This window comes from Phasianus colchicus, chromosome 13, assembly GCF_987193195.1.
Source record: "Phasianus colchicus chromosome 13, bPhaCol1.hap1.1, whole genome shotgun sequence".
Lineage (NCBI taxonomy): Eukaryota > Metazoa > Chordata > Aves > Galliformes > Phasianidae > Phasianus > Phasianus colchicus.
The window spans coordinates 10,547,189-10,562,131 of NC_143448.1; the positions used below are offsets into that span (position 1 = coordinate 10,547,189).

General features: G+C 46.2%; 2 protein-coding genes across 25 annotated transcripts in view; one reads left to right on the forward strand and one right to left on the reverse strand.

The window, feature by feature from the left end:
• The window catches only part of LOC116244011 (uncharacterized), a 147,919-nt gene extending 140,069 nt beyond the window's left edge, over positions 1 to 7,850 (forward strand). The window contains exon 10 of the mRNA XM_090149331.1: positions 6,258 to 7,850. The gene's annotated coding sequence lies outside the window, so the exon portion shown is untranslated. The remainder of the gene's footprint in view (positions 1 to 6,257) is intronic.
• LOC116244009 (uncharacterized) overlaps positions 2,330 to 14,943 on the reverse strand; it is a 51,163-nt gene continuing 38,549 nt past the window's right edge. For 6 of the 24 annotated variants that reach the window (XR_016470567.1, XR_016470566.1, XR_016470565.1 and 3 more), the window contains 2 exons: positions 12,002 to 12,697; positions 10,370 to 11,668 (listed from right to left, as the gene is read on the reverse strand). Coding sequence is in view for 13 of the 24 variants with exons in the window: in XM_090149318.1 (XP_090005444.1) it covers positions 3,382 to 3,456; positions 6,839 to 6,943; positions 10,801 to 10,913 (293 nt within the window). In the remaining 11 variants the exon portion in view is untranslated. Of the gene's footprint in view, positions 3,457 to 6,838; positions 6,944 to 8,319; positions 8,393 to 10,369; positions 11,669 to 11,787; positions 12,698 to 14,943 lie in introns of those variants that run through there. The other 18 variants (XM_090149329.1, XM_090149321.1, XM_090149327.1 and 15 more) reach the window with 15 other exon arrangements.

Genomic DNA, 14,943 nt, shown 5'->3' on the forward strand with positions numbered 1-14,943 from the left:
GTCAACCTGCTCAGAGAGAAGTATTTGTGGCGTTGTTGGTCTCGTGCTTCATGGCATTATTTCTCTGAGACTGAAAGTAGGGGACTGCTTGCCATCTCAGGTTGGGTATTGCCTGATGTTTCCCTTCTAACAATAATATAAAGCCTTTGTGCATCAGTGAGAGGGGGTGAGAGATGCAGGAACTGCTGCCTATGCAGCATTATTTACGGAGACCAGTGCTGGGTTATTTCTCCTCCTCCTTCACCTCCTCCACTCAAGGGCATTCAGATGCTTTGTAGACAGAATGTGTGGGGAGCAGTAATATTTTTACTGGGCCAACTGATAAACAAACATATTTTGGGAGCCGTTCCCAGGGCCACGCAGCAGTTCTGTGAAATGGAGGAAGTCCTGGTGCAGGACTCCTGGGCTTTACCAAAAGTCCAGAAACCACTGTTTCTCCCCTTGTGGCCAGTCCTGTCTCAGCAATATTTTGATTGCTCTCCTATAAAAAAACGTTTTTTTTTCCCTCTGGGCTGTTAATGTTACCACATAGATATTTTCTATCAACCTACTCCAGAAAATTTAAGTTATTCTGAAAAGGGAATTAAGTAAGGAAGATTTACTGCAGTTTAAAAAAGCCAATGCTTGCAAGACATGTCCCCCAAGGAATGCTCTGTGATCCAGAGGATCATTTCGTACCATTGCACTGGCAGTACTTCATTGGTCAAAGCCTTTCCGTGTTTCTTCCTGGGATATTAACATGAATTTATTCATCAGTTAAAACATCTAGCAAGATGAAACTTGTTTCCATAAGTGGTTTGATTGGAGTAGCATCAAGTTATTTAGTTTCCATTTTTAGTGGCATTTTTTGCAGCACTGATTATCAAGTACTTATTGGTTTCATCCCCTTCCCAATAACCGGGGCAAAATTTGGAAGCATTTCACACCAATCTTTGCAGAACAAGAGCAGGATGGTTTGTTCCCCATGTGGGATTTGTTCTACATTTGCTGCATTGCCGGGTGTCCTCACCTGGCTGTCTGTGCTGCTGCCTCCCTGTGTGTTGTAACCTAAAGGGGATTAGAGATGGCTGCAAGGTGACTCCAGCTTTACCATCTAAAGCTGAGTTAATGGAGGTAAATGGTACTTAGATTTCTGATTCTCTCAACAGAAGAGCCACTTGCCTTTATGATGGGTGGCACTTAATCACAAACCAAGGCACTTCCAGTCTGGTATTCATCTCTGGGCTCTGCAGAAAGAGCCATTGCTGTGCTGGGCAGGGGCTGCTTGGTGGTGCCAACCCAAAGGAGAGCTTCCAGTCACCATCACCTGTGATCAGCTGTGAACATGGGTGGGACCAGGCCTGTTCCACGGGCCTGACAGAGCGGAGGCACAGGCGCACGCACATCAGATGCCTTTCCTGGCAGGGGTGGGTCCCTGTAACCTCAGCGGGTGTCACAGGGCGAGATGAAGCTTTAATGGCACTTTAGAAATACAGGATTCTAGTCACCTGTTCTCCCAAGCTTACTGCCTGCCATAGATGGCCCCAGCAGGCAGTCTCCTCCAGCACTGCCATAGGTGCACAGAGCACTGACTTGGCTCGCACGTGGCACTGCTGCTGTCACAGCACCCAGAGCTCTCCCATGCAGTGAGCAGCGCTCCTCTGCACATGCTTGCACTGAAGTCACAAAGCAAGGTGAGCCCACTGCCGTGCCAAGGGACATTTTTGTGTCTCAGCAACCTGCTGTGGCAGCAGCTGTGCTACCTGCAAAGGATGGTTTTCCCTGTTATGGGTTTCTTTCCCTTTCTGGATGTGTCACAGAGGCACATCCCTGTCCTCTGTCCCCTTGGTGATGGACCTGCCTGGGGTGCTCTGAGCCAACCCCAAGCTTTCAGCCGCTGCCAAAGCCCTGGCAGCATCCCACGGAAGCAGACATCACCTTGCAGCCTGCCGTGGCTGCTGAGCGATGCCTGGCAGAGGTGACTCAGAAGTGGGGAGCCCTGCTAAGGCCCTGGCACATCCCTGCACTGAAACACTGCCTACAGCCTCCTGCCTCTGCCCAGCTCGCCCTTCCTGCCACCTTTCCCCCGGGGTCCTAACTCCCAACTTTGTTGCTCTATAAACATAATAACAATAATTATTCTCTCATTGGACACATAGCCATCTTCTTTGTTTGCAGGCTTAGATAAATATCATTCAAATCATGGAGTCTGATTCATGAGTCAGGATGATGGCAGCCCTCCAAAACCTCCTTGCCCATGGAGAGTGTGTTTGTGTGAGAGAGATAGAGAGTTTCACTGTACGAAGAGTAAGAAACTGGAAGCCAAGTGAATTAAATACAAAGCAGATAATTATGTGTAATTCATTTACTGACTAATGATTGCACCTGGTACAGAGGTTTATGAATTCATTTCACTCTGCATTTGTTCTCAAAAACAATCTCTCTGCACAAGATAAAAACTAGGCCTGTGTTTACACTGGGGTTATTGTAAGATTCTGTCTCTCTGGTTCATTCCCCGTTTTTTCTCACGATGTTTCACTTTTCCTGAGTTCACCTGGCGTCTCCTTGGCACTCCTTGGCACAACTGCTCCGTGCAGGTAGGGGCTGGGTGCCACAGCAGAATGGAGCCTTCACTTCTTTCCTGGAGGCTGTGTGCTGTGATTACAGACAGGGCTTATCTCTCATCTGCTGCAGCCAAACTTTGCCACCAAGGCTGTGCCTGCAGTGGGGAGCAGCAGGTCATGGCCTCCCTCCCCTCTCTGCTAGGATGGCCAGCAATTTGCGGCTCTTTACATGGTGTCACCCAGCTGCCCCTGCAGCCTGACACCATCAGCTCCTTCAAGCTGAACAGCAGCAGGCAGTGTCAGCCTTCACCTGCTGTCAGCTGGGTTGAAGAACCCAAAGGGGCCTTTGGCAGGGTGAAGAAGCTCATGCCTAATCCATGGTGGCCAGCAGTGCCATCGGTGCTGATGTCACACTGAGGACTGCAGCCTGTGTGACACTGCTTGCACTGTGAGTTTGGGAGCAGAGCTCTGGGCACGCTGGGCCTGAGGCTTTGCTGGGTATGGGCAGCAGCAGGGACACTCCTGAGGTGATGATCTTACCATGTGGTGGAAACAAAAGACCTTTTCCAGCTGTATCCCATGGGCAGTCATCAGGCATCTAGCAAAGCCCCTTCTCCCAGTCCATCAGTGTGTCAAAGGTGCCTCACCTTAATCATCCCTCACCCTGCAAATAAATCTACACACTCAGTTCATTGCTCAGGTCCTCTGTGATGGCTGATGCTCAAAGCAAGAACTGCTGCTTCCTGCTCAGTGTGCCAGCACCATCACACAGCTGGGCTCTGTCCAGTAATCCATCCATTAACAGGATCCAGGAGAGGTAAGTGCGAGTAGGAGAGGGCTACATCTGCAGGCACTGGCTGAGAGCAGATTTCTGTGGGATGTCCTTTAAGACCAACTCTGGGAAAGGAACCAACTGGAATGACATAAGGAAGAGGGAATATACTTGGCAGTTTGAATAGAGGCTGGTTAGTAAATCGTGACATGCTCACACTGAAAGAACATGCTGAGTTCACCTTCATATGCTTTCCAGCATTATTTCCACTGAGCCTTTACTGAAGCGTAATAGTGAAGCTGAGCTGGTGGCTGCCAACGAAACAGCTGTAGCAGCAGATCTAACCACCAGTGCTGCACAAACACAGTGGGAGGTGTCTCCCTGCAGCCACCGCCAGCACTGCGCGGTGCCAGGAGAGCATCGCTGCCGCCCAGCTCCTCCGCTCCCAGCACAGCACTGCCCTACGCCCTGCAGCCCTGCTGGGGAAGAGGCGAAAAGCAGTGAAGGTGCTGCTCTCTCCATCTGTGGCAGCCATGGGTAATGAAAGCATCAACATCAAAAAAAAAAAGTAACCCTACGCTCCAGTATTGGAGTGATTTGTCATTAGAAAAGCCAAAACCAGCTCATCTTGTTCACAAGTGCTCCCACTGACTAAAGCGGCAGTCAGCGTGTGCTTTGGTTTTGAACCCATGCAATCCTTTTCCGATGAAGACCTGACAAGCCAGGACAGACTGCAGTCCGTGAGATACTCATGGAGTGATAGCACTTTACCTGTAGGTGGATCCTCATTTTAGATAGCGTGAAGCAGAGCCAGTGAGCTGATTCACTGCTGTACTCCAATTTTTAACCAGAATAACACCACTGAATCATCAGCAAAGTTTGAAATAACAAATGATAAAATGGGACCATTGTGTTTAAGTTTGCAGCATGCGTATGGAAATGACTAGTTTTCTTGCAGAACAATTACACTGCATGGATACTTTCTGTGTGCTGTTTCCCAAACGTATCACAAAGATGACAATATGACATTTAGGCAGCAGTTCTACACGTCAAAAAAAACTCACCAATTAAAGTCAAAGGTAACAGCTGGTGAGAACAACCTCAGCATACCTAAGGTGGTTTTTTTTATTATTCAGAAGAAAAAGGAGGATGATGTGAACTTCAACAGCTTCTGAAAAGACTCCATTTTGTGGTTCGTGTATTTCTGCACACCAGCTAAAGCCAAGAAACTGCTAAGTTAAAAACATAGTCCTGGTTTCTCTTCTATTTATGAAAATACTTGCTGAACAATTGAAAAGAACTGCGTAACTGTGATTTTTTTGCAAGTAATGCTCTTGAAAAGCAACTAAAGGCAACAGGCAAGCTTGCAATTAGTAGTTCTAATTATAAAGTGTATACAGAAAACAATGTAGCATCATAAGTAAAGGCCAAGTTCAAATGATGCAATAGGAGTAGTAGAACACCATGTAACAATGGGCAAAGCATCCAGCCAGAGGAATACTTCTAAATGAGCTATAGTTTTGCCGTCAAAGCAACAACAACAAAAAAAGAAGAGAGAAAATAATAGCACAGCACTATATTCTGTGTAACTTCTATGGTCATTCTTTCTCAGTCCCACTCAATGCTCGTGCTTCTGTTGTAGCCCACAGTCATCCCTGGATGACGCAGCCACAGAGTAAGACCCAGTAATGAGTGATTATTGCAGACTGGGACAGGGGGAGGAGGGGTGGAAGCTCCCCTGTGTTGTTTGTTTATCCAGGAACCACTCTGTGCCTCGCTCCCATTTCCATCACTGACAGCAGCTATCAAATAATGTACTTCCTACAGGCAAGCCACATTTCTGTCACATACAGGTTAACAGGTGTTTGAAAACAGGAAAAACTTAAGTGTGATGCAGGGGTCTTTGCTGCATAGTCTATGGTGCATATACCTGTGCCTCTAAACTCCACCAGTCTCTGACAGCACTTCATGTACTGCATTAGGAAGGCCCTCTGCTCTGCACCAGTGTGTGCAGCAGCAGCACAGGGTTACGTGCTGCACCAAAGAACTGCTCTCAGAATTAAGTCCTGGTGCAACCAGAGAAGATGAAGAGACATAATACCTTAGGGAAATGGTTTTATTTATTCTGCCTGGATGTATATATTGCAATCATCCATGTAGCATGATCCACAATGCTGAAAACCATTTCATTATGTTCTATAAGTAGGAGCCTGATGTGGTTCAATTGTATCAATTATGCAACTCTTCTAAGTGGTGTAGTCAAGGGTAAATGCAGGCAAAGGGCACTCCCTTTGTACCTGCTTCTACTATGGGCACTTCTAATATTTACCTGCTCCTCATATACCACAGACAGATGAATCTGCCCACTTCTATTTACCGCTGTATCACTGACTGCTCTTTGGTCAAGAGCTTTTCCTATGCACTGATGACACAATGAAATAGAAAATGGAAGTCAAGACACTGCTATGTGTTTGTCTGTTGTGCAAGATCTAAGTGTGGCTGTAATTTTGAGCAAAGCATTGGTTTTAAACAATGTTTAAACTGACACTATTATTATGCAATATAATTAATTATAGCTAGAAGGGCATTTGAGGTTATTTGGCGCTACCTTTGTCCATTTCATAATTGTACCAAGAGAATGACTAAGATGTGCCTAGGCTAATTGTATCCATTTGGTTTTATCCCTACTCTCTGCCATCCTAAGTCACTTGCATTCTGATCTGAGAGTTTTTTGGAGGAGTGTGGATGTGTTTGTGCCAAATACAATGGAGCCCAGGCTGCCTAGGCAGCCTCAGGTAATACTGCAATTGAAGCACTAACACTAGCAATAATAATTACTGCTAGACAAAGTGATAAGTACAAAACAAATGTCACTTCTTTCAGTCAGTTATGGTTACCTACAGAAGATTTATCCTTATGTGCTCCTGCTCTGTGCATTCTAGGATGTGTCTGTGTAGCCAGAAGATAAAGCTTGGTGGCATGACGTGACGTCTTCCAGACGTACTGGGAGCCCTGCAGACACCTCCAGAGAGCAGCTGAAGAGCAGCAGCAGATGGCTGCGGCAGCATGCAACACACCAGCCCCACTGCCCTATGTATCATGGGGGTTCAGTGTTCAAGGGATGCACAGTGCAGCTCAGAAGCCTGGGCTGATGTCACTGGGTGCTGCAATGCAGACACAGCGCTGTGCAAACCTCTCTGCCCCAGGACCTGCAGTTTGCTGCTAGTGTTAGGGCTGCAGTAAGGATGGCAGCTCACCCAGCCTCTGAAGCTGGCTGCCCAACAGCCCAGCCACAAGTGCCGTGCCATATTGGAGCTCAGCAGCTGCCCTGAGCTGGCAGGCTGTGTGCCAGCCAGACGAGCTGCCCAGAGGTAGCGGTGAGTAAGGCATCTCTTCTGAATGTTACCTGGCAGTGTCAGGATTAAAACCAAACAACCAACACAAACAAAAATAAAATTAAAAAAAACCAACAGTGATAACAGTGACTTCCCCAGAACGGAATCAGGTTAAGAAATGGTCTTACCTTAAGAAAAGGCTCACTGTGGCTTTCCAGAAGGGAGTTCACAAGCAGGAGGGGGAATCGACATTTTACACAGTCTGACAGACGGCAAAGGAGAATGGCTTTAATCTAAAAGAGGGGAGATTTAGGTCAGATGTTAGAAAGAAAATCTTTACTCAGGTGTGGGGGGCAAAGTGGCGAGGCCAGACTCTTTTCAGCAGCGTGTGGAGACAGGACAAGGGGAAATGGCCAGAAACTGCAGCATAGGAAGTTCCGCACCAATGTGCGCAAGAACTTCTTTACGGTGAGGTGACGGAGCACTGGAACAGGCTGCACAGGGAGGTTGTGGAGTCTCCTTCTCTGGAGATATTCAAGACCCGCCTGGACGCCTACCTGTGCGACCTGGTGTAGGGAACCTGCTTTGGCAGGGGGTTGGACTCGATCTCTGGAGGTCCCTTCCAACCCCTACGATTCTGTGATTCTGTGGTGAGGCACTGGCACAGGCCGCCTGGAGAAGCTGTGCATGTGCCATCACTGGAGGCATTCAAGGCCAGGTTGTATGGGGCCCTGGGCAGCCTGATCTGATGGGTGGCAGCTCTGCCCGTGCCAAGTGGGTTAGAACTAGATGATCTTTAAGGTCTCCTCCAACCTAAGCCATCCTATGATTCTATGACTGTTTGATGACAATAAAAGGCTACAGTCTTCAGCTGGATACTGGATTGCACTTGTAAAATAGAACTGCCTGCAAGGGCTGAATACCATAATTAACAGGCATTTTTTAGAAATTATCGGTTAATGCCATGTAATAGAAATACTGCCAACTGTTGCTGATAAAACTTGGTTTGTTCCTTTGGTGGTAATGCATAATGACTCAACACTGCTTTAATGGGAAGATACCTTTGTCTGTTACATATCGCTACGTTCATTTTTACAATGGTTTATGTGGCAAATAATACAAATTCTGAAACTTAAATACAGCTTCAGAAAGCAACTAGAGTGCCAGCTGTGTCCTGAGCAATCACAGTACTGACAGCACAAGGCCTTTTTATCATATAGCATTAATGATCCAGTCCCACTCCCAAGCAGCGTGGCCTTTATCACCAATGCTGTTTAAGCAGGACTAAACTTAAATGGTTCTAGAACAGGGAAACATGCTAATATAAGTTTCACATCCATCTGGTACATTTCTCATGCAGGTTATCCATGACCACCCAGAGCACTACTCCACATTTTTAGTAACAAAAAATGAGCCATACTGGGGAATACAGGTTGTGCTGAGATAATGGGTTGTAGTCACATGATGCAGCTGTCTTATCACCTAAGAACATTTTCACAATATTGCAACAGTGACTGAAAGGTTATTTCTCAAACCTTGTCTGTCACCCAGTAGGTACCAGCTGAAAAGTTTCTGTTTGATTGCTAAAGAGTAGAAAGCAATGAGCACACATTGGCAAATCTTAGATCAGGCATGATGTGGATGTTGCACACCTCAGACTAACACCCACCTTCACTTCAGGGAAAGGAGAAACCAGACCTGCAGACACACTAATCGCTCCTGCTCTCAGAGCTCCCACTCACCTGTTTGGAAATGAACAGCAGAACCTTGCTGCTTTCTATTTACTGCACTGAGAGCCAGTGATCTGAGTACTTCCAGTCATCAATTACATGGCTATTACATTACAGCATTTTATGATGCAAAATTCTCCTAAAGTACAAATTAAAAAATATACATGTAGTCTGTGCTGAGACTGACAATTCTGATACAAGAAGGGGACGTGAAATCCAATCTCTGCTCAGTTGGGAGGAGCACAAAGGTGATGACACACCACTTAGTTTTGGGACAGCTTGGAGGTGTGGGTGTATGACCCGCCAAACCAGGGTCACTTCACCCAAAGGAGGGCAAGCAGCAGAACTGGGCTGTCATGCACAAGACTCAAGCTCCCAAAGCCTGGTTGCACCCACTGCTGAGCAGAGACTGCATCCCATCAAGCACAGGAGGTAAATGTCCTTTAGCTGTTTCTAAGGGGAGGCACTGCAGAGCACACAGGCACAGACACTCAGCAATGCTGGTGGTGGACACGCAGACATGGCTAAAGAAAGCTAAACAGCTTGCATCAGCGCCAAAGGGATTCGGGCAGCCCATCCCACTGGCTTTCAGTAGCACTGAACATGACGGGCTCTCAGACAAACCTGTGGATCCCAGCCTTCATGTGACACTGGTAAGTGACTCTTGTCAGCAGAGCATAGCAACTTGACTTATTCCCTTTCACAGAGCAGACTCTGGCCTGGGTACTACCCAGGGGAGAGGCAGAGCCTCACAACTGGAAGGCAGGCACCAGAAGACACGTGGGGCTGGAAGCTGGACAGTCCCAGCACTCAGGTCAGAAATAAAGCTGCTTTTATAGCCAGGATTTCAATATATGGTCAGGTTGTCTGAGAACTTCCCCAGCAGCAGTGTGTCCATTAGTTGACATGCTGCAGGCCTGTATCAGATGACACTGCTATTACAATGCCTACAGAGGTAGGGAAGCTCATATATTAACAAATAATACTGAGTGAATTGATTCCTCCTGCCTGCATTGCAGTTGGGCTGTTCTATTCCCTCCACTAAACTGGGCATTAGGAGACAATTTATTCCCTCTTCCAGACCCCATGTATCATTACAGCTGCAGTACTGTTGTAGACCAGCTAGAAAAAGTGGACTTGTGAATTCGCCTTCTCTTTTGAAATGTTACTCCATCCACCCACACCTCTTCTTTGCTAACTCCAGTCATCCATCCCCAGGACCTACACCCACTCTGATCCCAACTCACTGATGAACATACATGGAAACAGACCTTGCTAAATAGATTGCAGCTCCTGTTCCATAGCTGTGTTTATAGGATCATTTGGATACTAAATCTAATACATACATGAGAACCCACTGGTTGAGTAAGGTCTCTGGATTTAGTGCTCACTTCATGAAACAGGTTACTCAGCACAGCAGCTCCGGGTGCCCCAGGACACAGGGCTCAGCCAAATGGAAGCCTGACCCCGAAGAGGTTATCGTGGGTTCTGATGCTGTTTGGGAACTTCTCCCTACAGTGACAGGACACTCAGAGCCTGAGTGAGGAGACACCTGAACCATTTGGTGGACTCCACCCAACAGAGGTCCCATCAGCCAAGCTGCCAAAGGTGCCCTAGAGTCCCACACCTCTGTCCCAGGGAAAGCCCTGTATGCTGGGGACTGGGACCCTATGAGCTTGGGCTTGCTTCAGTTAAGTTTTCCCACTTTATATCAACAATGTCCTGAAAAAATGGAGGATGCAGAACAGAAAACTCAGCATGGCACGCTGATGCACAAAAGGTTTCAAATGGTCAAGACAGGGAGAAGTGGACTAACTCTGGTATTTTAACAGCTTGGCATTGATGGCATAAATTAAAATGAAGTGTGCTGGATGTTTTATTTTGTGTGTGTGGTAAACTGTACAGTTAGAGTCTGAATAAACCTCTTCTGTCAATTTTACTACCTTTCTGATATAAAAATAAACAAACTTAAACAAAGAAGAAGTGGAGACCTGCCAAGCCAGCCTACGTTGGTAAGAACTGCACTGACAAGGGAGCAATTGTGCCTTAAAGCTCAGGGGCTGAAATGATCAGCTTCTGGGGGCTAGCAAAGCCCTTCTGGAAGGAGCTGTTCTGTATGCAGTAGGAGTTACACTTAAAAAAAAAAAAAAAAAAGACACTGTTCTGAAAGGCAACAAAAGAACATCATTAAGATTTCTGCTACCAGAACTGCTTCCCTGTTTGATGGGAAGGCTGCATGCAAATAGCTGCTGTGAAATATACCAGGGTAACAGCACCTAGGAGCATTTTAATGATGATATAAAATTCACAAGTAAATGATATAATGTACTAAGTAACTTACTAGGCTGAATATAAAACAAAGGCTTCAGGAGTGATGGTTTTACCCTGCAGTGAATCTCAACAATGAGTTCTAGGCTTACCAGTCCAATGCCAAACATGGGAACTTCCAGTAGGCAGCAACACGTAATTACCGCTGGGTGGAGGTGAATCAACCGCTTTCCGTCACGAAGCCAATGAGGGACCCTCAGACAATCTGCCAAAGGTGGGTGGGTGAATGAGTGTTACTTTCTTGCTAGGCTCCCATCAGGGCACCACACCTTGTGATATTATCTCTGTAATAAGCAAACAACTTTAAATGATATTGTGTCACTGCAAATGAAGCAGGAGGGTGACCCAGCAAGTCAGATTTCATTAGCGCATGAGGGACTGCACTCCAGCATGCAGGTACACACACACTTACCTTCAGACCTTCAAACCTCAGCCAGCCGTGCAGAGCAATATAAACCTTAGGCATACATGCCTGAGACTGTGTCTCCTTCAGAGATGCACATGGACGTGCACACGCACAGCAGGCTTATCTCTACACCAATGTCCTATTTGCTTTTCTGTGTGCCACTGCTGAAAGTTTTCTAATGCGCTAGGTAAGAAGATTGCAAATGAGGCAGAAATTCAGCTGCTCAATCACATTAATATTGGTACAGTAAAAGATGACAGGATTACATATATTTTGTCTAATTAGCAAGCCATGTGCACTGCTGCCTGCCCAAGTGTTCATGCACTCAGGCTCATTGCCTCCCACCACTGCACCTTCCTGCCTCTTTCCTCAATTGCAATTACCTGTTCTAGTTCCAGTCACAGGGGACGTACCTGGTCTGCCAAACTTTCCAGCTGTGAACACACCAGTGACTCCTGCCAGTTCTGACTAGCATTACCAAGAGTTTTCCATACAAAAGGAGTGATTCAGAAGACTTCAGAGGTGTCACGTTGGCTGGGAGCAAGTGCTGTTATCTGTCACAAGGAGAGAGCTTCAAGCCACCCAAGGGCATGCCAGATTGGTTCACAAGGGCCTGAACTACAATAGCTAGATAAGTATGATGATAGAAAGTAAGAAAGAAAATGGTTGGAAAGTCACCAGGTCGGACTGCGTGGCCAGAGCAGGAAAAAGGCTTTGCCAGAGTCATACCTAGTGAAACTCAACCGTCTTCTGTGAATTCAACCTGCTACAGGCCATTGTGCTAGTGTGTATTTTGGCAAGTGCCTGACCCTTCCTGTTGACTGAAATACCCATGCTCTCTAGAAATGACCAGGCCTGCACCCAACTCTCCAAACAACTAACCTTACCCCTTCTCTCTTATTTCTTCCTCTTTCAAAACCAGTCAAATCCCTGCTGGGTTGGCACTTGGGTCAGACAATACCATGCTCTACCATCTGTTGATCTGGTTCTTCCTTGTTTCCTGTTTCTTCCGTTTAGAACTGCCTTATGGTAACACAAAAGCCATAGCAACAACAGTAGGATGGTCACTCATGGTGGCCAGGCTGGGAAAAAAGGGACTCCCAACAGAGAAGTAGTAGGCATGTCCTGCCTAGGTTCCTTCTGAATTTGACCTGCTCAGCCGCTCCCTACCAAAAATTCCCTCAACCAGCACATCAGGCTCATGCCGTAGGTGTCACAAACTCCACACATGTAATCAACTGGCTTCTTCTGAAAGGGATTAGCCTAAGCATTAGCAAAGAACTAGATGTAATTTTTAAGGTATCAGTACATTTTTTATCTGGGAATATTACCAAGCAAATCCATTGGAAGCCATTTCCAAACACACGGACAAGAATGCGACTCAGAACAGGCAGTGTGGATTTACTAAGGTCAAACTGTATGTGGCCAACATGGTTGTCTTCTGTGCTAAAATGACGTGCTGGATGAACAAGTTAGGGATGTTGTGGATGTCACTTACTCTGGTTTTAGAATAGCCTGTAACATTGTCTCCTGTCCAAAACAAACTGGGGTGGTACAGACTTGATGGATGGTCCACAGCATGCCTGGAAAAAGCACATGAAGCTCAAAAGGCAGTAATGGTCAACAACTAGACTTTTAATTAATTGGCATTAAGAAATGGCATTCTTCAAGGGACAACACTAGAGCCTGTCTTCACTAGCATCCTGCATGAAAGGCTGCAATGCATGCTCTACATGTTTGCACATGACACTGCATTCAGGGTGTAGATCATTGTGCTGGAGGACAGGACAGCCATTCACATGTTCTTCAGCAGACTAACCTGACAGAAATCTCAAATATATCAAAGAGAAAGACAAAATCTGCACGCGATACAGAATTAATCCGTGCAGAGGATGGGAGCTGAGTGGTTAGCAAGGAGCTTCAATGAAAAAAGCACCTGGGGTCCCTGTGGACAAAATGCTCATCATGAATCAGTGGCCAATTGCACCCTCTTTGCACAGGAGATAATGGAACCAGATGCTCATCAGCACTGTACAGAACAAGGGCAATGACTGCAAGCTGAAGTAGGACAAATTCCATTGAATATAACTGGAGAAATGATTCAAAATGAAAGCCGACGTGCACTGAAATGGGTGCCCAAAGAGTTCTGTAAAATCTCCACCCATGGAGACTTCCAACATTTAACAATAAAGCCCTAAGTAGCCTAGGCTCATGCAGAAGTTAGCCCTGTCCCTTTGAGGAGGTTAGCTGCAGCCCTCTGGGTGCTCTTTCCAACCAAAATTATTTGACTCTTTTTTAATTTTTTTTTTTTTTTAACAGCTGTCGATCTGAGAGACCTGGCTGGAGTTGGTTACAGATTCCTCGAAAAGAATGAAGCTGTTATCTCCACAGCATCACCTGCCAGTTATTACTTATTTGTAATATGAATGAATTCAATGCATACATCACAAGTCCAGACAGTCAAGAGACTTCAGTTCTGAGATTTTATCTTAGAGGATCAAAGAACTGAACTTTCTCTCTCTGATCTTCAACCTGAGCAAAAAAAGAGGTCTGTCTTTAAGGTCAAAACCTCCTCACTTCAGAGGCAGCATGAGAAAGACTATTTCTGGGCTTTATTTTGGATTTATGCAGCTCTCATACATTCTTGTGGTGGCAACTGGACATGTTGTGAGACTTTCTAATAAAACAATTGTTTTGGCCTGAAATGTTGTAAAAGCAGTGTATAACATGGCCTCCAAATGCAACACCTACTTCAATATCTGCATCCCATCCTACCATACATACATGCACATTTGTATGCAGCAACCCAGGCTGCCAAAGGCTCAGAAAATCTACTAGCTGCCATGAGAAATGGTTGCTGGGTTTTTGCAGAATCACACTGCAAATGTGGGCTGTGGATCCATGAGGCTGTGCCTTCCAGCAGCATGGGCTGCAGTGCCAGGTGTGCCGGCACACCAGGAGAAGCTAAGGACAGAGAACTTCCTAAAAGACACTGGTGTGCAAGGGTATTTTTACCTCCCAGGCTCAGCAGAGACACAGGTCACCACAGTGAGTCACAGCCCCAGATGTCCCTTGAAAAACCGCAGCTGACCCAGGCACTTGCTGTCAGAACCACAATGAATGCCCAGAAAAAGCAACAGGCTTAGCCCTAATCTCTGCACCAGTTAGGGTCTGTGATACCAACACAAAACCCGGACCAAGAAGCAAAAAATAAATAAATAAAAGTAAGAACCCATATGTATTTGAAAGCATGTCCAGAAACAAACAAGCAAAACCTCTTATCCAAACAAATCATAGTTAGATCTTGGGTGAGACCATGTTTATGAAGGTTTAGCCAAGAAGCTTGCTTGGAGATACCTCTCCAGCCTTAGCATAACACAACCAGCCTGGACAAGTGCTACTAGAAAACACTTCATTAAAATGCTGTTGTGGTATTAATTTATAGGTAGCAATTTATATCACACCCATCATACACACCAATCTGGCAGCCACGATTGCTTCTTCCACAACACCCCCTGCCCCCAGCCCATCTCTCACTGCCCCCAGTCTCTTAGCAAAACAACTGCTTCCCACCTGACACAGCCATCCCTCTGAATAAGCCTTTGTTTGAACTTCTTGAGCCCTATGTGTTCCAAACACAGGTGGGCAAAGATGCAACAGTCTCAAGAGCCAGGCACACATCTATGGTGCTCTGCAGCTGGGTATTCTTGGGTACAACCGGTGACCGCTGCAGAGCTCTCCCCAGGAGACACCTGGCAGCTGCATCTGATGGAGAATCCAAGAGGCTTTGGATATATCAAGGGAGAATACCAGAGAAGATTCTGTGTGT